Raw genomic sequence first — 24,222 nt, forward strand, 5'->3', positions numbered from 1 at the left:
GTTTAAAAACTCGTCACAGAGACAAGAAAAAAAATGTTCCAGTGAAACTACATTTACACTGTGCACCGGTGTGACGCTTTTATTTGGAAAGGGAAAGAAAGAACGGTGTTTTCACACAGGTGCAAAATAAGTCAGGCATGAGTTATCAAACAGTGATCAATAACTGATATTTTACCACCAATCAGCAGATCCGATCAATAACTGATTTATATATCTGTATGATTTTAAAGTTAGAAAACGATATTGTCAGTTACATATCTAACTTTTTATCCAGTGATAAACAAACACCAGAACAATCACTCACTGAAACTGTTAATTTATTATTCATAATTACCATATTGATCACCTGGAATCTTTATGGGCTTCAATAAATTACACTTTTCTGGAGAAACAAAGCACTGTATTTATCTTTGGGCCCTGAAGTGGTCATAATGAACTACAGGTGAGCTCAGCTCAGGTGTCCAATGTCACCTGGGGGCTCCTGAAGTGGTTGTGCTGTGCTCAGTCCATTAATCTGTAGGAATGGTCACGGTGCGTTCAGGGTCCCACGGTGATGGTGATGTCTATGTGGTGCATTCAAGGACAGTCAGAGTTCAGAGTTGATGTAGTTCTTGTGGTGCGTTCAGGGCCCGGGGAGGTTTGCGCAGGGCGGCGGCGCTCTGTCGGCTCTGCAGCGTGTCACGCACCATGTCCTTCCACTGGTCGTCGGAGATTTCCCGCGCCCACGGCGGCACGCCCAAAGATGGCAGCGCCACGGCCGCCATCGTCCTCTTCACCAGCTCGACGTGATCTGCGGGTTACAGGAAGTGATGTCAGTGTTTATTCTGAGTCACCGAACAGGTGTCACAGGTGTGTGTCTCACCTGCGTCCATGGGGATGGAGGCATGGCTCCTCTCAGAAGCTGCTCCTTCGGGGTCCTCTTCCTCGTCGCTGTCAGGAGGCGGAGCTTCGGGGAGGTGCAACCCCAACACCTGTGGAAAGACGTGCAGGTAAGCTGAGTGCCAGGGGAGACGTGGCTCACCTGTCGCGGGGCAGATCTCACCTCTATCCGCTGCTGCACCTGCTGCAGCTGCTCAGAGTGGGAGGCCGCCTCCCCCGTCTCCTCCCCCCGCTTCTCCTCCTCATCCTCTGGCTGTTCGCCACCGTTCACACCGTCGGGCTCCTGGTTCAGAGGCTGGTAGTAGTACCCTCCCCCACTGCCATCTTCCTCGTCTTCCTCCTCCTCGCCATCCGGTTCCATCTCCCCCACTGCCTCCTCCTCCTCCCCATCCCCCCCACCCCACATGGCACCCGGCGGCAGCGTTCCGTCCGTCGGTCGCTCGTCCTCTCCCAGCTCGTCCTCGGAGCTCGGTAAGACGCGCTCTGGTCCCATTGCAGAGCTGCACACTTCCATCCACAGACACACCTGATGACAGGTAACAGGTCATGTGACTGCCCAACCTAATGTGACATTATCATGCTGCTCACACGCACAAATGCTAACAATTAGCAATCATGATCATGACAGGGAGTGTTTACAACATCTAACCAATGAAACGAGTTCTCAGGAAAACAGCCAATCGAATGCCTCCTTCAGTATGAGCGCGCTCAGAACCTTCACACTGATAACCAATTTTTTTTTTCATTCAAACCTTTATTTAAACATCAGTACAGTACAAAATAGAAATAAACAGTACCACATTGATGGTGTTGTACTTACAAAAAAATTGCATACCATAGCCAAACAAAAAAAAAAACAATATTCAGAACCTACAATATAAATATGCTAGGGGGAAAGTAACTGATCAAGCCAAAGAATAAAATGATTGAAAGATCTTGATTTTTTTCACAAACACCAATAGTTTTTATAGCTTTTGGGTTAGTGGAGTTCTTAGCTGAATTAAGATACTGTACAAGTTCAAAGGAGAATACATAAAAAGAGGGATGTCTTCCTAAACATTTGGACTTGTGAATATGAAATTTAGCCATTAAAATTAACAAGTTAATCATATATCTGTTATCAAAGTTGAATTGTCTTCGGTTTTCACACTGATAACCACTGTCCTGCCACCTGCCACCATACAGTAATCAGAGTACTCTCACTGTAGTAATCAGAGTATTTTAGCACCTGCTAAAGTGCAGATGAAACAGAATTATTAATGCAGCATTTTTCCTTCTCATTTTATTTATTTTTATTATTTCATATTTATATATCTCCTTAACAGAGCAAGATTTTTAGCATGAATTACTTTAGGGTCAGTGTGATGACCCCTGAAAACCTTACTTCCGGCGCCCCCCGTGTGTGGCAGCCTGTTACAGCAGCTCCGCTCATTCTGACCTTCTTATCTCCTCTTTACTTTCTCGTAATTTTTTGTAACTAAAGTTTTAGCAATTAGATTCTGCAATCATGGACTACCGTTTTGTGCTAGTCTTGGTTGTCTTTCTCTCTTTTTTTCCACCTCTTTCAGCCGTGTTTGGGGACCCAGCGCATGGATCCTTTGTTTACAGTGGGGATCAGCTGTTAGCGCTGCATCCTGCAGTGGTGCTGGCATGACACTGGCAATGTAACAAATTATTTGAATGTTTGTAATTCTTTGTATTACACCCCCTGGCATATGTTAATTTTGTTCTGATTGTATACATGTTCTGTATACTGTTTCTTAATAAAGTTTCTTTTTTTTTATACAAAAAAAAAAAAAAAGACACTGGCAATGTAGCATCATGATGCTAACGGAGTCCTGGCTAACACCGCTAACTCCGGACACGAGCGTGACTAGAGCAGGGCGATATGGCCAAAAATATTTATCACGATATATATTTGAAAATTTGCGATAACGATATAACTGACGATATAATTGATGCGAGACAAAATACAACTCCACAACATTACTAGCGCAAAAAGACAACCTTCCATTTATTTTCACTTAAACAAGAAGCTGGTTTTTATGTACATTAAAGCTTAATAAAAATATAACAGGGCAAATGCAAATTCCTTGCTGAAAGTTTAACCAAAAGGCATTTCCAGTGGAAATGGGCTGACATATCCTGAGCATAACCATGTATAATATCCACTGAAGTTAAAAAGAGGAGCTTTGCAACATTAAACTGCAGTGTGCAGTACGTATTTTTCGGACCATAAGGCGCACGGGATTATAAGGCACATTAAGCGAAACAAAGCAGTCAGATAAATCAAACTTTATTAAACTCATTCTTCTTGCTTCCTCCACTTCTGTACCATTGATTCATTAATGTTGAATTCTCTGGCAGCTGCTCTGTTCCCATGTTGTTGCAGTATATTAATGACTAACCTCGTATTGTGGATGGATTATCTCAGTTGTTCTCTTGACTGAAGTTTGGTGTTTACAGCACCCTGCCGTGCGATTGCATTTGTCTCTAACCATGAAGAACCTTCACGTTAACTTTTATAAGTGGAAAAGTGTTAGTGTTCGTCCTCCAGCTTCACTGTTTATGTTATGCTAACATAGCTGTGTCGCTAGCGATCACGTAGCCCATCATTATATGATATACCAGCTAGCCCAACTTCAGTAACCCTACAAACGTCACTGCTGTTTAGTTTCCTGTCTTCATTTATGTTGGAAGTGATAGCAGAGCTGTACGTTTGAATTTTTTCAGAAATCTCTCAGTCAGAACATGCTATATCATGCTTAGGTAACTAGCGAAACTAGCGAGCTAACTTCCGCTAGCTTCCTGCTAACTTCTAACTCCGTTAAATGTAATCAGCAACGCTGATCGTTTTATTAAAGATGAAAGAATTTAGACAGTTTTTAACTCTCAGTGATGTTGCAGTGTTCGTTTGAACTGAAGCATACGGAGTTTAGGACCCAGATTACTCCCAGATTTAAGAGCATCTTAGTCCGACAAATACGACAATAACGACGGCCGCTTGCATGTTCTGCAAAAAAAAATGTGTGTTGTTGTGTATCTGACGGACAAATACCAAACCAGTTCCACATCACTGAAGTTGCACCATTTTTACAAACCAATTCTGGTTCATCTGTTTCACTCAACAATCGGCCATGTGCATGAAAACAAAGGCACTGCGCATGCGCGTTTTACTCATATTCTATCGCGATATTTTATTTTCCTATCGTTGCCTAACATTATACCGGTATTACCGTGAACGGTATAATATGGCCCAGCCCTAAGCGTGATGCTACCGGGATTCCAGCTGCTGTGGGCGGACAGGACGGAGAGAGAGGAGGAGGAGAGCGGTAAGAGGAAAGGAGGGGGACTGGCAGTGTTTGTGAATGACAGTTGGTGTAACCCCCGGGCACGTCACTGTGAGAGACATTGAGCTGTTAGCCGTTAGCATGCGACCGTACTACCTGTCCCGAGAATTCTCGCATGTTATCGCGATAACCCCCCCCCCCCCCCCGGGGCCAACGCGGATGCAGCCTGTGACACTCTCCACTAGGGCCGGGTATCGTCACTGATTTCTAGAATCGATTTGATTTCAATCAGGGAAATTTCGCCTCTGAGAGTCAGAAATGTTGTAATTCTGATCATACATCAGTACATTTCCATATTTTTATATCTATAAAAACAAAGCTGACACTTGCAAGACTTTATCAAAGGTGTGAGCATCACAGCAGATGCCTTTGATAACAACTGTGTGGGGTGATGGAGCACCTCTTCAACCTGAGCCTGGGGAGAGTCCCAGAGCTCTGGAAACCTCCTGTTTTGTACCAGTGCCAACGACTTCACGCCCAAAGGACCTCAACAGCTACAGGCCGGTGGCTCTGACATCACACCTGATGAAGACCCTGGAGTGGCTGATCCTGGCTCAGTTTCGGGGCCTGGTGAGCTCATCACTGGACCCACTTCAGTTTCGTTGTATTATACTCAATTGTATATAGCATTTGTATTCTGTTTTATTCTATTGTGTACAGTATCTTATTCTTATCTTATTCCAGTGGGTTTTTTCTAATTTTGCTATGTAACTTTGCACTGTCCACTTTCTGCTGTAACAAAACAAATTTCCTACGTGTGGGACTAATAAAGGTTATCTTATCAACCTCAACTCTGAAGATAGAACTAGCATGCTAGCAAAGCTACTGAGTTCAGCTCAGTAATCTGTAACTGAAGTGTAATCGAATTACCTTTAGTCATGTAATCCGAGTCTTTTACTGTTTTACTTAAACTAATCAAAGTAGTTGCTCTGCAGTACTCAGAGTATTTGGAGTATCCCAATTACTATGTTAGCATCTGAAGGCTAACCGGGTATACACTGGGCTCAGACCCGCGAGGCGTCACCTGTGACCGACACTACCTGCTGCTGCTGCCGACAGACAGACACACGCACACACACACAGAGAGAGAGGAGGATGAAACAGCTGGAGCAGCTAACAGTGACTCAGACGCGGTGTGTCTGTCATGAAGCCTCCAGCTGTTTCTTTGTTTGTCAGAGTCGTAAACACGCCGGTCGCACGTGAGCCTCACCTGTCTGTCGTTCCGTCTGTCCTCTCGGAGGAGCTGCTGCGACTGTTAGCCACCACAACTTCTCCTGATAGCCGCTGCTAGCTGCAGCCGCTACTGCGCACAATTACTTCCGGGTACGTTAGGACGCAACAGCGCTGACGTCAGAGCACGTAGCGGAGGTCGTCCAAACACGAGAGTCTCTTAAATTATTTGAATGTATGTAACTTTTTATATTACACCCCCTGGCTTATGTTAATTTTGTTCAAGTTGTATACGTTTTCTGTGTGCTGTTCCATAATAAAGTTTGTTTTGTTTTTTAAAAAACATGTACAGTGTTTGTTTTTCCTCCAGCTATTTCAACGGGAATAATAACAACAAGCATAACACATGGAGGAGACACTGGAAGAGTACGTACAATTAAGCAAACTCGATAGAGACACAGATTAAAAGGGAGGGGAAAAAATAAAACATTAAATTAAATTAAACCCATAATAAAGAAGAATAGAGCCTTATTCCTGTAAAGAATGTTACAGTTGTTCCAAAAATAAAGTCTTTGTGGAGAAAAGTTATGTTTATAGATCAAAGAGCCAAAAGAGCTTGTTGATGGAAGTTTGAGAGTTTCATTGGGATTTTCTGAATATTGCAGAGAAGAATAAAGTCCAAGCCACCCAAATGTAAAAAGATCATAATAATGTAATAATTATTACTCTCTGCATTTAACCCATTCACTCAGTGAAGCAGTGGGCAGCCACCAATCCAGCGCCCGGGGAGTGGTGTAGGACAGCACTGTGCTCCGGGGTATCTCAGGATAGCCGTTCGGAGGAGTCAAACCTCCGACGTGGCGAATCACAGAATGACGTCAGGGAGGAAGGTGAGGGCGTGGCTGCTTCATCATTCAGTGATGTCAGCAACATCAGACCATTTAAACGTGGAGCCAACGTCATTATAAAAAAGGGACATTTTGTTGGTTTGACACACTCCTAATATGAACAAAGTCATTTTCATACATTCAACTTTAGTCTTCATTGCTGATCGGATTATTTTAATGACTGAATCTATGGAGGGTATTTTTGTACTGGGAACATGCATGATTACAACAGCCACACAAACACGATAATTTTTATGAATTCAAAGAGGAAACTTGAACTTTTCAGATACCGTTCAGAATAAAAAGCTCATTTTAGGAGGAGAGTAGAACTGTAATAATAATTGTTATTATTAGCAGTTAGTGTAGAACTGAAGAAAAAGTTTATGGTAAGCACGGGGAATAAACCCAATGTTGATTACAGTTTTTTACAGACGCTAGGACACATTTCTCAATACTTAGGTCAGTTTTGCAAAACTCCTCACACAGTGAGCACAACAGAAGTCTATGTGGGCTAAACTGAGGACCAGTTATCATTGTTTTGGCACAAAATGCATTCAATGACTACATCTCTCAAATTTCATGAATCATCTTCTCACTCAGACACAACAACTGCCAAAAATCTTTGTACGTACAGGACATTTTGCATGTGCTTACATACTGTTTTCAAAACTATTAAACTTATGGCCAAAACAATAACACAATGCAAAACTTAAAAAGACAGCAAAATGCAACAGCAATATTTTATTGAAACATATTTTAAATCTAAAAATGCAGTTTAACCAGCCACAGCTGATTCTCATTGTAGATGAACATCTGCACAGGTGTTACTCCTTCAATTTTTCAACTCCTTCAATTCTGGCAGCCAGAAGATTCTTTCCTAGGTGTGTTGCCCATAGATGACATAAGATGTGATGTGGATGAGAACCTGTGGCCAAATGGAGGAGACCGAGTAGATTAGCATTACTATTGTATGTGTATCAGTGGATGGTGTGTATACAAATTCTTGTATTTTGGGATTACTTAGTGCAAAAAAATAAAAATACATAAACAAATATTAACGAATTCTGCATGATGTCTGATTCATTCCAGTAACATATATTGAAATTATAAACAGAGATGTGTCCTTGTTTTACACAAGAAAACACTGTGTAATGCTACATGTTGTTAGTGTTTTTTAGGTCATTGTTTTGTGGGTGACAAAGTGTGTTTGTCGGCTGTCAACCTTTGCTAGTGTTCTGGAAGAATGAGTTTATTTGAGACCTGAATGAAGTGTTTTGGTAGTTGTAGTGCATTTTGAATGTGAAATGAACTGCTTTGCCAAGCTGACGGTCAGTTAGGAGGATTGTGTGAAGAGTTTTGCAAAAGTGACCTAAATATTGAGAAATGTGTCCTAGCGTCTGTAAAAAACTGTAAGAGATGGAAGAAATGAGCCCCGCTTCAACTATTGAAAAACATCAAAAAGAGTCATGTGATCAGGAATCATCCCTGGAACAATCAAAGACTGTATCTGCAAAATCCCAGGGAATGACGGACACATCACTGACTTCTTATTACGTTTGTGTTTTTACACTTTTTATTCAGGTTCTTTCCCCTCGCCATCTACCTTCTAAACAGTTGACCTGTCACACTGCTCCCACTGCCAGACTGCAGCTGCACCTTATGTACATTCTGTAGTATTCATTCCACCTCATTCATTTCTGTATTTTATGTATATAAGTTTAGATGAGTTATTTATAGTTGGTTTACACAGCTTTGTGTATGCATGTGTAATGTATATATAGACACATGTGTGTGTGTGTGTGTGTGTGTGTGTGTGTGTGTGTGTGTGTGTGTGTGTGTGTGTGTGTGTGTGTGTGTGTGTGATTTACATTGCCGTGCTTGAGAGCCTCCATCTACCGGAACCAAATTCCTTGTATGTGTCTGCACATATACTTGGCCAATAAACACGATTCTGATTCTGATTTGTATTCAAAAACATATTCAGTAGGCCATCCTTGCCCCATTTCACATTCACACAGCGTGGTCTGCTGGGGCGGCAGCATCTCTGCTGGGGACAGGAAGAGACTGAACAGGGTGATCCGAAGGGCCAGCTCTGTTCTAGGATGCCCTCTGGACCCAGTGGAGGTGGTGAGTGACAGGAGAACGGCGGCTAAGCTGTCATCCCTGATGGACAACATCTCCCACCCCATGCAGCAGACTGTGACAGCACTGAGCAGCTCCTTCAGTGGGAGACTGCGGCACCCACGGTGTGGGACGGAGAGATTTCGCAGGTCTTTCCTCCCCACTGCTGTCAGACTCCATAATAAAGACTTTAACTGATCAAGCACACACATCCACACATGTGCAATAACACTAAGTGCAATAATCCTTTCTGTCATCGTTGTATTTTTACTCAGTTGTATATAGTATTTGTATTTGTATTCTATTTTTATCTTATTGTATATTTATTTTATTTTATTCTACTGTATATAGTATTTTATTTTATTCTATTCTGTACAGTTGTGTACTGTATTTATTCTTATTGTATTCTAATTTTTGCCTAATAACTTTTGCACTGTCCACTTCCTGCTGTGACAAAACAAATTTCCCACGTGTGGGACTAATAAAGCTTATCTTATCTTATCTTATCTTATTTACCAGCCTTATTATGGATACGGTCATCCATCGTAATCATCGGCGTAACTTTGTGCTGAACATTGGGGGGGTCAAGTTCAGAGGCGGAGGCAGACATTTGATACACCCGGGTCTTAGCCCTAAAGGGTAGTATGCATGTGGGATTTGGGAAGGGGGGGTTAGAAATGACTGAAAGATTAATAGGCTGTGTTTTGAGTTTTGTTCAAAAAAGAATGACTTCATATAGGGAAAAATATATATCACATGTGCAGGTCACCTTAAACTATTTTTTTAATTAAGCAGCGAGGCAGAACAACGTCGGGGCTGTATCAAGACACGAGGACTAAACCCAGGGCCGGCCCGTGGCATAGGCCGTATAGGCAAATGCTAAGGGCGCCGTCCATCAGGGGGCGCCACGCCAGTGCCACAAATGTTGAAAAAAAAAAAAAAAGTTGGTACTATTATTTCTAAATACAAAAAATAATCCCACGTTAATTAAAATGCAAAGTAAAGCTTATTTAATAGAAATATTATTTGTTAGAACATTACGCCCCCCCCTCCCGGCACGGTGCGCCCCCTCTCCTCCCGTATCATGGTTCCTTTTGGACGTCACCACATCAAAAAATCAACACAAGATGTCAAAACGGCCAAAACTGTCAGGTGCCCAGGGAAGAAAAAAGAGAAAAGAAGAGGAGGAGAAACGAGAAAAAGACAGAGGTAGGTAACGTTAGCCTACATGAAATTATTTGTCTGAATGTGATAGTAACCTAAATTTTTAGCATTAAGCTAATGTTACATGATTCGCTAATTGCTAATCAATAAATAGCTAGTTAACTGTTTTAACGTCAGTTAATATTGTGGAGGGGGCTAAATTGTTATGGAAAATAATAATGTAACGTTAGGTAAGTACAGTACTCCCACCTTTCCCACCATTCCTCATTTGTATTCATCTTTTAAGCAGGTGTTTTTTGTTTACATTGTTATTGCCTTCTGGTTAGCTAACGTTTACCCTGCAGGTAATAGTCACTTTTCCACCCCTGTATATATTATAGTTGTAAGCCTAGTTGTTAAAGCGCACATCATTAATGTTAATTAAGCAATATCACATGAGAGGGAATGCTGTTTTTTAATATGAGCACTGCTGTGATTCGGTCAAAGATAATCATAACATAACATTCTCATATGATATTATACTGTTACTTTGCATTCTGCTATTCAGCATTTCACTGTAATGATGACAATAAATTGAATCTAATCTAATTTGCATATCAGTTAAGATCATACATATATCTCTTTGGTTTTTCATTTATATTATATCATTTCATTTTATTCCTGGAATCATATGTTTTTATTATTAGACTTTAATACTCAGTGGTGTCACATACTCCTCTCTTCAGATGCACTGTTGAAGTTTCTAAATCCCACCCCTGGGCCATCTACCACATGGATAGTGTCAGGAGAAGACATACCACAAGTTAAAGAGCATTTCCTGGGCTTTCTTGTTGCAGAGGAATCAACAGGAGATCATTTGTCAACTCTCATGCTAAAACGGATAGAGGAGCTTAACATTCCTTTTGAAGACTGCAGAGGACAGTCCTATGACAATGGGGCCAACATGAAGGGAAAAAATAAAGGTGTTCAGGCAAGGTTGCTTCAGCTAAACTCAAGAGCTTTTTTGGTCCCATGTGGTGCCCACACTTTAAATCTGGTAGTAGCTGATGCTGCAAAAAGCTCACCAGATGCCCTTGGCTACTTTGGGCATTTAGCAAAATTATTCAAGCTCCTCTCAGCCTCCACCCATAGGTGGGGTGTTCTCCTGAAACATGTGAAAACCACCTTGAAATCATGGGCTGAGACCAGATGGGAAAGGAGGATAAAAAGCATTGAGGCAGTCAGATATCAGGCTCGGCAAGTCAGAGAGGCTCTTCTGGAGGTGAGGGAAACAGCTACAGACCCTGTGGTCAGTGTTGAAGCCCAGTCTTTGGCTGAGGAGATTGGATCCTATCGTTTTTGCATTTGTACAGCCATCTGGTATGACATTCTCAGCAAGATCCAGTATGTGAGTAAACTCATGCAGTCGGCCTCCATGCAGCTAGATGTGGCTGTCGACTTGCTGAAGAAAACCAAAGATTCCCTCACCAGCTACAGAAACACTGGATTTTCTGATGCACAGACAACGGCAAAGGAGATGTGTGAAGAAATGAATGTGGAGGCTGAACTCAAACAAAAGCGATTGAGAACCACCAAAAGGCACTTCGGTTATGAGTCTCCAGATGAGCCCATACAAGATGCACTTAAAAAAATGGAAACCACATTTTTTAATGTGGTAGTGGATACAGCCATCTCTTCACTTGATGAGAGATTTCAGAACCTTGGAGAGGTGAATGACAAGTTTGGAGTACTCCTCGATTTCCACAACTTACAAAAAGAAGAGCTGCTACAGCAGTGCCAAACACTGAGTACTACTCTGACCCATGACAGCCAGCCGGACATTAATGGCACAGAACTTGCAATGGAAATGCAGAATTTCCCACCATTGCCATCAAAGAACATGAGAAACATGGAACTCTTGACCTTCCTGCATGAGAAGAAGCTGGTAGAAATTTACCCCAACATGTGGGTTGCTCTGAGAATCTTTGCCACTCTTCCTGTTACAGTAGCTGCTGCTGAAAGAAGCTTCTCTAAGCTCAAACTCATTAAAACCTACCTGAGATCTACTATGATGCAAAAACGTCTCAGTGGACTTTCCATCATAAGCATAAATCATGTGGTCTCAAATCAGTTGTCATATGATGATGTTGTAGATGACTTTGCTGCAAGAAAGACTAGGAGAGTAAGGCTGTAGCAGGTGATGTGAGGTTGATGAGGGGGTGGTGTACAGTAATTTGTAAGTCATTCTAGTTCATGCAGTATTAAAAAGCACAACTAGAGAACTCTGTAGGATCCCCTTTTTTGTAATATAGTTGTTAAAGTCATACTGGTTTATTTAATATCTTGTTTTGTGCAGTGCCTTATTTATATTGTATTTTTAATTTATTTTATCCAACTTGTTGACACGTTTTATTGTGTTTATGTATATAAAATTTATTGTATTTCATATATTCATTTTTTATTTTTTGTATTCATTTATTTATTCATATCTTTTTTTTATCTTGTTAATTATTCTGATTGTGAATTTGCTTTCTTTAAGTAAAAAAAAAAAGGTCAAAGACAAAGCTATTCGGTTTCTTGTGAGTACATACACTACACTGCCGATGTAGGGGGAGCGCCACCTAAAATCTTGCCTAGGGTGCCAGATTGGTTAGGGCCGGGCCTGACTAAACCCCAATTCAACCAGACCCAGAACTGATCCGGAATTAAAACAGGACTACAACAGTTCACAATCAGGACTACTGAGGACTTAACCAAGACAGAACCAGAATCAGAACTAGATTCCTTAATCATAATTATGCAAATTCTCATCTTTTGTATAATTATGATTAAAGAACTGACCTCCCAGCCCATTGTTCCCTCAGTGGGCTGAGTCATTATGCAAATGTACTGTTTATAAGATTTGGGAAAACCTGCAGTCAGCTGAGACTGAAGAAGTCACTTGGATGAGTGACGAAACGTTTCTCCCACAAAACGCTACGTCCAGATGAACAGAATCAACTTTTGGAGAATCATTCTCCTCTCTCTCCCTCTTTGTGCTGACAATCAAACCAAACACCAACATAATCAAATATACAGTTAAAACCAGATATTTACAAACTCTTCAGATAAAAACACTTTTTTAATTGTAACATCAAATCAGACTAAATGTTTATTTTTTTAGATTGATGAATATAAAAAACACATTTGTTAACTTTAAGAGTAAAGAGAGAAACTATCTGTATTTCTTATTAATTAACAATAAACTTAGTGTATATGTACTCCTACATTTGATCAAAGTGATAATAAATAGAAGCTCTGTCTCTCTTTATTCTGACATTTAACTCATTCAAAAGATGTTTCAATATTTATCTAAAACAAAAGTTGACTCTAAATTGATGTTGTACAGTGAAAAAATGTTCTTGTGTTTTCCATAAAGTGTAAACATCTGGTTTAAACTGTGAATATACTGCTGTGTATTGATGTTCCTCTTGTTTTGCATAGAAATATACTGAACAACATACAAAGCATAATATATAAAATAACATCTACCTGAGGTTTTTCTTTGAAAGAAGCTCCTTATGTCCATTCTTGTACATCAGTGCATTACTGAAACCGATTTATTTAGCCGTGGAGGGAAACAACTGAAAATATGAAATAAACACATGTAAGCTAAGACTTGTGGGGATAGGTTGATTGGATAATCCAAATTGCCACTAGGTGTGAATGTGCGAATGAATGTGAGTATGAATGGTTGTCTGTCCCTGTGTGTTGGCCCTGCGACAGACTGGCGACCTGTCCAGGGTGTACCCCGCCTTTCGCCCTATGACAGCTGGGATAGGCTCCAGCGCCCCCCGCGACCCTGAAAAGGATAAGCGGAAGCGAATGGATGGATGGATGGATGCTAAGACTCTCTAAAGAAACAGCAGTGTTGTTGTTCGGCTTTTCATTTCGCCTTTTGTTGATTCACTCGAAGAGCGAGTAACGTAATATTGGTCAAGTGATCAGTTTGACATCAATCTTTCGTGATGCACCGTCATATTTACATTATTTGTACAGTACGAATGATTTGCTTTGGTACCTGCTCAAACTTCAGTTCTCCTTTGTCTGCCTGGCTGCGCTTCTCCACCAGCACACTCGCAGTGCTTCGAATATTGTGTGTAGTTTTTGTTTTATACAGTTGTCAGCCAGGCATCTAACTATGAAAAAAAATACACTCCAAAAGACCCCGGGCTTCTGAAAAAACAACCTGGGCTTAAGCGCAGTAAGCCACCCCCCGCTCCGCCACTGGTCAAGTTCCTCTCAGAGAGGCTGTCGGATCTGTGAGTGCCCAAATGATGTACAGCCATCCAGTCGTTCTCTAAAATTGAATATTAACTTTCTTAAAAGTCCTTTAAAAGTCCAAACAACCCACAGCTGCAAACATCTGACTGGCACTACCCCCTCTATCCTACAACGGATTCTCGTTGCAACGTTATGCATTGGGTTAGCTCAGTAGGTAGAATGTTGGCCCCATGATCGGAAGGTTGGGGGTTCAAATCCACTGAGGTACCCCTGAGCAGGGTACCATCCCTACTCACTGCTTCACACAGTGAATGGGTATTATATATATATTACACGGAGAGAGGGGAAATTCCTCTCTCTCTCTGGCATGCAGAAGCAACACGTAGCTTCTAAATGCCACATTGTGTGCAGGATGACCACAAGGGGGCAGTATATAGCGGTGTGCCATAGGCTTTACACAAAGCCACTTTGACTAGAAGTGAACAAAAGCTAAATTTGCGTGCAGTAGTATTGCTGTGGTTGTATGCGAAAAAATCAAGATCCTTCGATCGCTTCACTTCTTGGCTTAATCAGTTAAAACTTCTCCCTCAAGTGTAAGTGTAGGTTCCAAATAATGTTGTTTGCTTGTAGTTTACAATTTCTGTAAGTACAACACCTTTAATGTAATACTGTTTAATTCTACTTTGTATTGTACTAATCTTTAAATAAAGGTTGGGGGGGTAGTACTGCATAACTCTGTGTGGAAAATAAATCTCATTATGTAAACAGACCTGTCGTAAATAATCATCCTTATAATCACGGGTGTAACTGTGCCGAATACTCATGCTGATCTCAAACGGACTGGAGGACGGAATTCCTCCTTCTATGTGACTCGGATGTCAACAGAATTCCCATTCAGTTATCTAACTTCCACGCACAGGATTTCCGTGTTTTTGACACGGGTATGGTACACAGGGTATCGGAGCAGGTGAGTGACGTCATCACCCGGAGCTGCAGACACCAGCAGACCGGAGGTTGGGCTCTGTGATTGGAGACGGCCCAGCTGTGGCGGCAGCTCTCACCTTGTCGAGCGATGACATCATCACCCCTCTACCTTAGGCTTGTTGTTTATTCACAATAAAACTGAAGGTGAAGCTGTGACAGATTCAACTCCATCAATAAACAGGAAGCAGTAAGGCAGCTGACGTCACGCTATAAATATCTCCTTGCTCGTGCAGGTGAAAGACGCCAGAGCATGAAGTTTTCCGCTTTTATTGTGAAAGTCAGCACCGGAAGCTGTAATAGGTGATCGGCTCAATTTTATTGGCTTCGTTTGTATCGTGAAAATCTGCCGATCGATCATTGATAATTAATCAGTAAGTAGAATCAATGATCAGAGGAGTGTCCGTTTCCATGACGACGCCAATCACAGAAGGTTAAAACGAGGCTTGGCGAGAAGTGACGTCACAGTCGTGAAGCTCGTGTATTTTGGGTGAGGATTCGCTCCAAGCAGGATTCGAAGTCTCTCTTTGACGTCACAGAGAACCCCAGCCTTTAGTTTGAATAGAGTCTGTGTATTACTGTGTTTACTGCTTCAGTAGAAATTCACGCTGAGCTCATGAACGTTTCCTGTCAAAGGCTGTTGTTTTGTCATTAGCCTTGTTGCCATGGTGACAGCTGCTTCCGGTCCCGGTGACGCGCTCGGAGTGAGTCCTCTGTCCTCTGTGAGCTCTCTGGGTGTCATAGTAACGGTCACCTGCAGAAGCACACCGGGACTGCCGGAGCTCGCGGACCGACGGACAGACCCGCTGCCGCTCCAGCTGATCTAATCCATCGATGCCGGATCGATCGGCTCTGATGTCCGCCGCTCTGGATCGGAACCCGCGCGTGGCCTGCGGCGAGATCGGCAAATAATGACATCAGCGCGTGACAGCCCCGAACCTCCCCGCGTGAGCTGATCGATCATCTATCAGGTTAATTGGTTACCTCATCGATACCGATCAGCTGATCGGTCACTGCCTCGTGTGGAAATTTAACTTCAGAATCCTGCTTTAGTCGAGTAAAAGTACTCAGTTATTTTCAGCTCTCGTTTAGGAGCTTTATCACCGAGGAGTCACGTGATCTAAGCTGTCACCTGACACCTGTCCGGTCTCCTCTTTGAGCTCAAAGATTCGTGAGTGCCAGTCAGGTGGACTCACCTGAGCTGGTCCTGCTCGGCCTCAGCGCAGCGCTCCATGATGAGCGATACCACCAAGTTACCGAGCAGATCCCGACACGTTTGGGACATAAAAAGTTTCCAATTTTACATTCAAAATAAATACAAGAACCAGACTTCCTGCTCTTATCGTTTAATTATGAAGAATGATAAGAAGTTAAAAACCCTGAAAAGTCGATATGACATTATAAAATACTCATCTAACAATGAAAAACAAAAGTGACTGAAAATACAGCTGAGAAACAGTTTAGAGTTAATATCTGTCTCATGAATGAAATATTTTGCGTTTTAACGATTAGCCTGTATAATCCACTTTCAGTGCTCTACAAATAGTTTTCAGATGAAGCGCAGACAGAAAACCCCAAACCCAGGCGTACGTCAGCTCCAGAGTTTCTCCCTCTGTACCTGGATAACTCCAACCTAGCAGCACCTGTCTCTCTCCTCCTTTTCAGTTCCCGCATCATAAACTCATCATCATTCTGTGTTATAATTTACTTTTCTTTGTGTCTGACAAGGTTTGTGATCCTGCCACGTGTGTCACAAACCTCATCTTGCTTGTTTGTAGCTCCACAAAAGTGACTCTGCTTACGATCATCAACTGAGCGAGCACACGTGAGCCGTGACGCAGTTCACATAACGCTATGAAAGGCAGAAGAGGAAGTAGTTCTTACCAATCATTTAGACGATCCCAATAATGTTGTTGCTTTTTACTGTGTTCCTGTTAATGATAAACTCTAATTCTTTTTCAAAATTACTAAATAATAATAATAATAATGGATTGCATTTATACAGCGCTTTTCAGGGCCCTCAAAGCGCTTTACAATTCCACTATTCATTCACTCTCACATTCACACACTGGTGGAGGCTACAGTTGTAGCCACAGCTGCCCTGGGGCAGCCTGACTAAAATATCAATATTTTAATAGGAGAATCGATTCTAGAGCATAAATGTCTGTCATCAGAAGAATCAGTACATCAGTGTCAATCTGCACACCACTACTGTCGACCATAATATCCTATTAGAGCGATTAGAACATGCTGTAGGTATTACAGGTACTGCACTGCAGTGGTTTGTATCATATCTATCTAATAGACTCCAGTTTGTGCATGTAAATGGAGAGTCCTCTTCACACACTGAGGTTAATTATGGAGTTCCACAGGGTTCAGTGCTAGGACCAATTCTGTTTACATTATACATGCTTCCCTTAGGCAGCATCATTAGAAGACATAGCATACATTTACACTGCTATGCAGATGACACCCAGCTCTATCTGTCCATGAAGCCAGATAACACACACCAATGAGTTAAACTGCAGGAATGTCTTAAAGACATAAAGACCTGGATGGCCGCTAACTTTCTGCTTCTTAATTCAGATCAAACTGAGGTTATTGTACTCGGCCCTGAAAAGCTTAGAAATATGGTATCTAAGCAGATTCTTACTCTGGATGGCATTACCTTGGCCTCCAGTAACACTGTGAGGAACCTTGGAGTCATGTTTGACCAGGACATGTCCTTCAACGCACATATTAAACAAATATGTAAGACTGCTTTCTTCCATTTGTGCAACATCTCTAAAGTTAGAAATATCCTGAAAAACTAGTTGTAGTCAAATAATTCAAGTCAGATCTGTGTTTCTTTGTCACCTGATCAGGTGTAATGGTGGCTCCCAGTCCCGTTCAGAAAACTTGGGTTAACTCTGATCCAAAAACTAGCCAATAGCAGACTTTGGTGCAGTACCCATGTTTCACCAGGTGAGAAAACACTTTTGTTTCAGTGTTCGTTTTCCTGTTTAGGTGTCCCAGTGCTCCCAGTGGCGTCCGCAATGCTGCCTGCCTCTATCCAGATCACAGGCGAGATGCTGTCGGCGGCTGAAGTTCAAGACATCTGCGAGAGTCTGAAGGAGGATGGCGTGCGCCTGCTGTCTGTGCGTGGCTGCCAGCTCTCAGATCGCGACTTTGGGCGTGTCTGCCGCAGCGTTGCTGAGTCGCGCTCGCTTGCTCAGCTGAACCTTAACCTGGGCGTTGTCTCCAGTATTGGCCGGACGCGGCACCTGGCTGACGCCCTGAAGACTAACCGCTCCCTGCAGACCCTGTTGTGAGTAGAACTTAAAGCTGATTGGCCACTAATCTAACTGTGAATGGTTTGTAAGTCTCTAACTCCACCCCTCCAGCCTTCATGGCAGCCCACTGTTGGACGCCGGCTTAGTGACCCTGAACCCCGCCCTGTCCACCCACCCTTCACTGGTGTGCCTGGATCTTGGTGACTGCATGCTGGGAGACGAGGCACTGGGTCTGATCTGCGGGATGCTGCCGCCAGACGGCGCAAAGTCAGGTAACACCTTCTGCCCTCCCACCACAGGTGAGCCAGGTCTCTCAAGTGTGACCCTGAACCTGGTCCGACTCTCACAGACAGAAGCTCATTAAAAAAACTCCCGATTTGAGGAAGCCTGAAATAGCAAGGGTGCCTGAGGGGGATAACCCTCAGGCACCCTTGCTATTTCAGGCTCACATGACCTGAATTTGCGGGCGGCGCGGTGGCACGGTGGTTAGCACTGTTGCCTCACAGCAAGAAGGTCCTGAGTTCATTCCACCTTTCTGTGTGGAGTTTGCATGTTCTCTCCCGGTACTCTGGCTTCCTCCCACAGTCCAAAGTCATGCAGTTAGTGGGGTTAGGTTAACTGGAAACACTGAATTGCCCGTAGGTGTGAATGTGCAAGTGAATGTGAGTGTGAATGGTTGTCTGTCTCTGTGTGTTGGCCCTGCAACAGACTGGCGACCTGTCCAGGGTGTACCCTGCCTCTCGCCCTATGACAGCTGGGATAGGCTCCAGCATCCCCCGCGACCCTGAAAAGGACAAGCAGAAGCAAATAGATGGATGGGTGACCTGAATGGCTCTGCTCAGACCACCACGCAGCAAAGCATTCTGGGAGTTTTAACTCTTCACTGTGTGTGTGTGGTAGGGCTCAGGGAGCTCACTCTCAGTGCTAACCCAGGAATCAGCTCCAAAGGCTGGGCTCGACTCTCCATTGCTGTGGCGCACAGCTCGCAGCTCCGCGTGCTCAACCTGGACTACAACCCACTCGGTAACACATGTGTCATGATAACATGATGTCATAACAGCGTGATGTCATTATTGTTTGACGCTCTCGCTCTGTTTCCAGGTGATCAGATTGCAGGGATGCTGGCAGTTGCCGTGGCATCCAGCAGGACTCTGGAGGTTCTGGACCTGGAGGGAACCGGACTGACCAACCAGTCAGCACAGGTCGACCAATCACAGTGCTCCATTCTCTTCTTTTTCTCCAGTTCTCATCAGCAGAGAGCAGCTCTTTAAATACAACTAGAATGCAGTTGTAAGAGAAGAGATGAGCGTCTGTTGGAAATCATTTAGTCTGGTTTTATTCACACCGTCAGGGTTTCTCCTCCGCTCTGAGAACAAAGCCACCATCCTGCAGTGATGTTTAGTCTGACCTGGTGGTGGCGCTGTGTCCCTGCAAAAAACTGTTCCCAGACCCTGAGTTTGGACTCAGTTTTCAGTTCACTTGTTTGTCCACCAGGGGGAAGTGATATGGCAGCATTGTGGCCTTGTTAGGGCTGTGTTTCCTGTTTCAACTACTTTCACAATAAATGCCTGAGTGTGTGGCCTGCGAAACTGCTGGATAAACAGAGACAATAACATAAATAAAAACACAGTGAATATCTAGAAGCTCTGAAGTGGTTGGAGGTGGAGGTAGATCACCTGTTCTTTCTTGAGCTTCAAAATGCTCTGAATGTTTTTGTTTGTTGTTTGTTTTTGTCAAGGTCAGGGAGTAAAATCCAGGAGAATGTAATTAATACTCAGTCCTCGCTAAACTGCATTTCTCACTGATGTATGTAAACTGGCTGTGTGGTCCAACAACAACTCAGCCACACATGTGGATAAGAGGCATGCACATGCGATTGGTGCGTCCCAGTACTGTAAACACAAAGGAGCACACCTGACTGTAAAGATGGTTTGCAGTCACGACCGAGTGGGGTCAGGTTCACTGTCCTCCCTGTCACGTTAAACATTTTGTACAGTTTTATTTTGAAGCCATGCTGCACTTCCTAAGAGATTTATAATGTGGTGGTCTCACCTGTGTGCAGGTATTCCTGGACATGGTGGAGAACTACCCGACCAGCCTGCGGGTCCTGGTTCTGGCTGAGAACGACATTAGTCCGGAGCTCCAGCAGCAGATCGGTGACCTGCTGTCTGAAGGGGAGGATGACGATGACAGAGAGGCCTTGCCTCTGGTGCCAGATCCTGCCTCCATCACTGCTTTCCAGCAAATCAGAGACAAGTATCACCCAATCAGAGACAAGTACCAGCTTCCCGCCTGGCTACCCCACAGCAGTAAGGGCTGACTATTCACCTTGTCCTCAGTTACAGAGTGTCCCTGCTCAGACTGTCTCTCCTTCAAACTGCACAAAACCAATACAGACCCAGCAAACTGGGATTGTTTGCCAGGTTATTTTACTGGCAAGAGCAATATTGCCCCCTTCCCCTACTATAGACTTCTCTTTTCCACTTTAATCTATTATATATCCTTTTCTATCCCACTTTGCCTTGTATAGATCTGATTCTGTCCCACTTTACCCACTAGAAACCCAGTTCTGTTCCACTTTCCCCAAAAAACACCTGATTCTCTGTTACTGTAATCTGTACAGAACCAGTTCTTCGAAACTTTAATCTCTATAAACACGGTTCTTTCCTACTTTACGAAATGTAAATCTGGTTCTGTCGCAGTTTATCCACTATAGTCAAAGGTTTACTTTACTCAGTACAGAGCCAATTCTCCCACTTTAGCTTATATAGACATGACTATGTGCTACTCAACACACTATAGACCTGGTTCTTTCATTATTTACCAAAAACAAACCTGGTTCTGTCCCACTTTACTCAATTTGAACCTGTTTTTTCCACTTTGTAGATCTGTTTTGTCCCACTTTACCTTGTATGGACCTGGTTCTAGTTCATTCAGTGTAGACTTGGCTCTTTTGTACTTTACTCAATAATTTACTTTACCAAGACCATTTTCTTCCTACATGACCCAATATAGAACTAGTTTTGTGTCACTTTACACTGTTTGTGTGTTTTTTAAAAAATATAAACCTGATTCTGTCCCATTGAGTATAGACTTGATTCTGTTGAAAATTCATCTCTATAGACCTGGTTTTGCCCACTTTATCCAGTTTAGATTTGGTTGTGTCCCACAATACCTTCTACAGACTTGGTTCTATCCAACATTACCCACTATCAACCAGTGTCCCAATTAGCCAGGTATAGATCTGGTTTTGTCCCACTATACTGAGTATAGACCTGGTGCCGTCCTTTGTGTGGTGTTTAGGTGTCCTTGGTGACAGTAGGAGGTGTGTATTTTGTATAACTGTGGACAAAGTGTTAATCTGGGTAACCTGCTACATATCTAGTCCCACTTGGTTTTACAATAATGGATATTTAATCAATATTAATTAATATCCCTTTTAAGATTTTCTGTTCTTTTGTGGTTCCTCTGTGATTCATAACAGCAGTGTGAGCTTGTCCTGATCTCAGGTCAGGTCAAGACCAGATAAATTATTCTTAAAAGCTGCAGTAACTACTGAGCAACAAATTTAAAAAGACACAGTGCAGACTCTTTGCTTTTTATTTCATACAGTGTCATTAAGTTTGAAAACCACTGCATACCAGCGATGAAGTTGAATTTTAGACTGAGTGTGATTTCAGCTTCTCAGCAAGTTCAGCAGCTTCATTTTATTTGAATGTGCCACAAATTTGGCAAACGGAGAGAAAATCTGCACACAAACCTAATCTAACAGCCTCTGTACACCAGGGGTGTCCAACTCCAGGCCTCGAGGGTCAGTGTCCTGCAGGTTTTAGACGTGTCAGCCTATTTAAATGGCTAAATGACCCCCTCAACATGTCTTGTAGTTCTCCAGAGGCCTGGTAATGAAGTCATCATTTCAGGTGTGCAGACCCAGGGTGACGTCTAAATCCTGCAGGACACTGGCCCTCGAAGCCTGGAATTGGACACCCCCGCTCTACACTGTGTCATTAGATGAACGAGGTGTTTTTGTCTTTTTCTCTCAAATGTTGAGACAAACTGATTGATCTTACTGCCGCTGTGACCGAGGCTTCAAATGATTGATCATGCATATTTAAACCTTTTCTACATCAGATTTTAGGTTGGTTTTCTTAAAGGAACAGTTCATTGTTGCCCTGTAGCTCAGTTCAGTATAAACAGAGGAATTAATGGACTTCCACCTAATTGTGCTTATTCCTGGACTTTTTCTGGAGTCTTTGAACTGACTTTTATTGATCCAGTGGAAGTAAATCAATCTAAACGTGTGATCTGGAAAGGGCACGGAGGCCGTGGTGTGAGCTGCTGGTCCTGGTTAGAGAAACCGTGCTGAACTATGGCGTGAAGTTCTCAATGTCTTATTCTTTGACCCCACAGACTCCAGCACCCAGGCGGTTTTGCTGACGTCAGGTCTAGGTGAGAGCTTATTGGCTGAGACTGAGATGTGACCCCTCCCACAAACATACCCATTTCCAGTCATGCTGCCGTCACTTTTTTCGGTTTGAATGGGTTATTTTTCTTCTGCACTGCACTTCTGTGGTTGTCAGATCACCTGATGGCTTGCACCCAATCACACGCCCCGCATGGTTCGATGTAGCACCTGAACACAGACGAGCAGAGAACTCAAACACGTCACGTGACCTCCACACAGGTGTTTGTTCTGCTTCTAATGAATGTACCTTTGGCTCTGTTGATTGGTTCTGATGTCACAATAATAAAACTGTTTACAGCTTCTTAAAAACAAAGACTCTGATTGGTTGTTTGCTGCCAGCACACACTTAAACACACTGAACAAGTTTGTCTGAAACTTGCTCCCATGTTTGGTGTTTAAAGGTGGCCCTTAAACCGATCTCCGTTTAGCGAGCGGGCCAGTGGGACGAGCGGTTTCATCCGTAAAACAGAAAGTGAGTCGGTCTTTCGTCAGCCCAGTGACGCTTCCTGTTGATGCTGTGAGGAAACTCGCTGAACAAATCCGGCACTGAAATCAACCTCGTGGTCCCGCCTCCACGCTCTTCACATCCCTTTGCCTCATCCCCGGAGTTCATCGCACACGGCAAAAAAGCTACAGTCCCGTTACCAGTCTTGACAAACAGAGCTACTGCTTTAAAGTTTTGGATCATTTAAATTAAAATTTCCAAAGATCAGTAAACACACAAAGTGAATCTGTGCCAGGAAGCGCAAAACTTCACTGTTTGATGAATTCAGTTTCACAGGTGACGAAAGATGGAAGGAGGAAGAGCGTTTTCAAAAGTCATAGACACGAACTGATGAAACCTTGCAGTTAGTTTCAAATATTTTAATCAGATGCAGTCACATGATTATTTAATAAATGTGACAACAACTGTAATGTGTGAGAGTATGGTGTGGTTCTGCAGGAGGTCTTGATGAGTCTTTATCTTTGTCTGAGTGTTGGTAAGTTTCCTGGCTGGTCTCAGTTTTATCGGTCGAAGGATAAAGATGCTCAAACACTTTGTGAAGGTTCGCTCAGACCTGCAGACGCCATAGAGCAGCAGCAGCACGCAGCAACAGGACGTGACGACTGTCATTACGGAGGTTAGGGCCGCACAGTGGCGAGGTGGTTAGCACTGTTGCCTCACAGCAAGAAGACCTCGACTCCACCATCTCTGTTTTCTGTGTGGAGTAGGTGGGTGCTTCTCCTCCCAAACACATGCAGCCAGTGGGCTTATTTTAACCATGATTCTAAATTGGACATAATTGTGAATGGTTGTCTGTCTCTCTGTGTTAACCCGTACCCGCCTCCCGCCCTTCGATACCTTCGCTACCTGCAATAGGCTCCACCCATGTGGAGCCTATTGCAGGTAGCGAAGGGCTGTGGAAAGTAATGGATGGATGTAAGAGTTTTTCCTTTTTTCTAATGGTAATGGTTTTTACCACCCCTGGTTTTTCATTTTACTTCACTGTAATGACCTTCCTGTGTTACCATGGCAACATGACTGCCTAAGAAAAGCCTGAAAAGACAGCATTAAACCTGAAGACACGTCAGTGGCTACAGATCCAGGCCGCTGACTCCTACCTGCAGGTCAACGGTTCAGTCCGGCACGTGATCCAGACTGACTCGGGGATCTTGGATCAGGACTCCTGCAGGCTCAGACGCCTCCTGGT

General features: G+C 43.2%; 3 protein-coding genes across 6 annotated transcripts in view; 2 read left to right on the plus strand and 1 right to left on the minus strand.

Moving 5' to 3' along the window:
* The window catches only part of mea1 (male-enhanced antigen 1), a 5,626-nt gene extending 37 nt beyond the window's left edge, over positions 1-5,589 (minus strand). Inside the window, exons 1-4 of one of the 2 annotated variants that reach the window (XM_086260038.1) lie at positions 5,440-5,589; positions 1,043-1,405; positions 863-971; positions 1-790 (exon numbers count right to left, since the gene is read on the minus strand). The exon at positions 1-790 is cut by the window's left edge and continues 37 nt beyond it. In XM_086260038.1, coding sequence (XP_086116164.1) covers positions 594-790; positions 863-971; positions 1,043-1,393 — 657 coding nt within the window. In that variant the 5' untranslated portion in view covers positions 1,394-1,405; positions 5,440-5,589 and the 3' untranslated portion in view covers positions 1-593. Of the gene's footprint in view, positions 791-862; positions 972-1,042; positions 1,406-2,438; positions 2,710-5,439 lie in introns of those variants that run through there. The other variant, XM_086260039.1, reaches the window with a different exon arrangement.
* On the plus strand, positions 2,701-22,844 carry lrrc73 (leucine rich repeat containing 73). 3 transcript variants are annotated; one of them, XM_086260037.1, is made up of 8 exons: positions 2,701-2,753; positions 4,153-4,211; positions 17,801-18,101; positions 18,178-18,338; positions 18,967-19,089; positions 19,168-19,268; positions 20,129-20,375; positions 22,477-22,844. In XM_086260037.1, exons 1-8 carry the CDS (start codon positions 2,701-2,703, stop codon positions 22,545-22,547), a joined length of 1,116 nt encoding a protein of 371 aa, XP_086116163.1. In that variant the 3' UTR covers positions 22,548-22,844. The 3 variants fall into 3 exon arrangements, with proteins under 3 accessions (XP_086116163.1, XP_086116162.1, XP_086116161.1); XM_086260036.1 differs by lacking the exons at positions 2,701-2,753; positions 4,153-4,211 and adding an exon at positions 15,084-15,284 and having other exon boundaries at positions 22,477-22,515; positions 22,647-22,844; XM_086260035.1 differs by lacking the exons at positions 2,701-2,753; positions 4,153-4,211 and adding an exon at positions 15,355-15,765 and having other exon boundaries at positions 22,477-22,515; positions 22,647-22,844.
* Positions 9,483-12,170, plus strand: LOC147316504 (zinc finger MYM-type protein 1-like). Its single transcript, XM_086258144.1, has 2 exons — positions 9,483-9,616; positions 10,297-12,170. The coding sequence occupies exons 1-2, from the start codon at positions 9,535-9,537 to the stop codon at positions 11,742-11,744; spliced, it is 1,530 nt and encodes a 509-aa protein (XP_086114270.1). The 5' UTR covers positions 9,483-9,534; the 3' UTR covers positions 11,745-12,170.
* Positions 22,845-24,222: the final 1,378 nt, after the last annotated feature.

This window comes from Aulonocara sp. 'chitande type north' Nkhata Bay, linkage group LG13, assembly GCF_057382095.1.
Source record: "Aulonocara sp. 'chitande type north' Nkhata Bay isolate Kocher_YH1m ecotype deep benthic linkage group LG13, A_spYH_male_GT1.1, whole genome shotgun sequence".
NCBI classification, from domain to species: domain Eukaryota; kingdom Metazoa; phylum Chordata; class Actinopteri; order Cichliformes; family Cichlidae; genus Aulonocara; species Aulonocara sp. 'chitande type north' Nkhata Bay.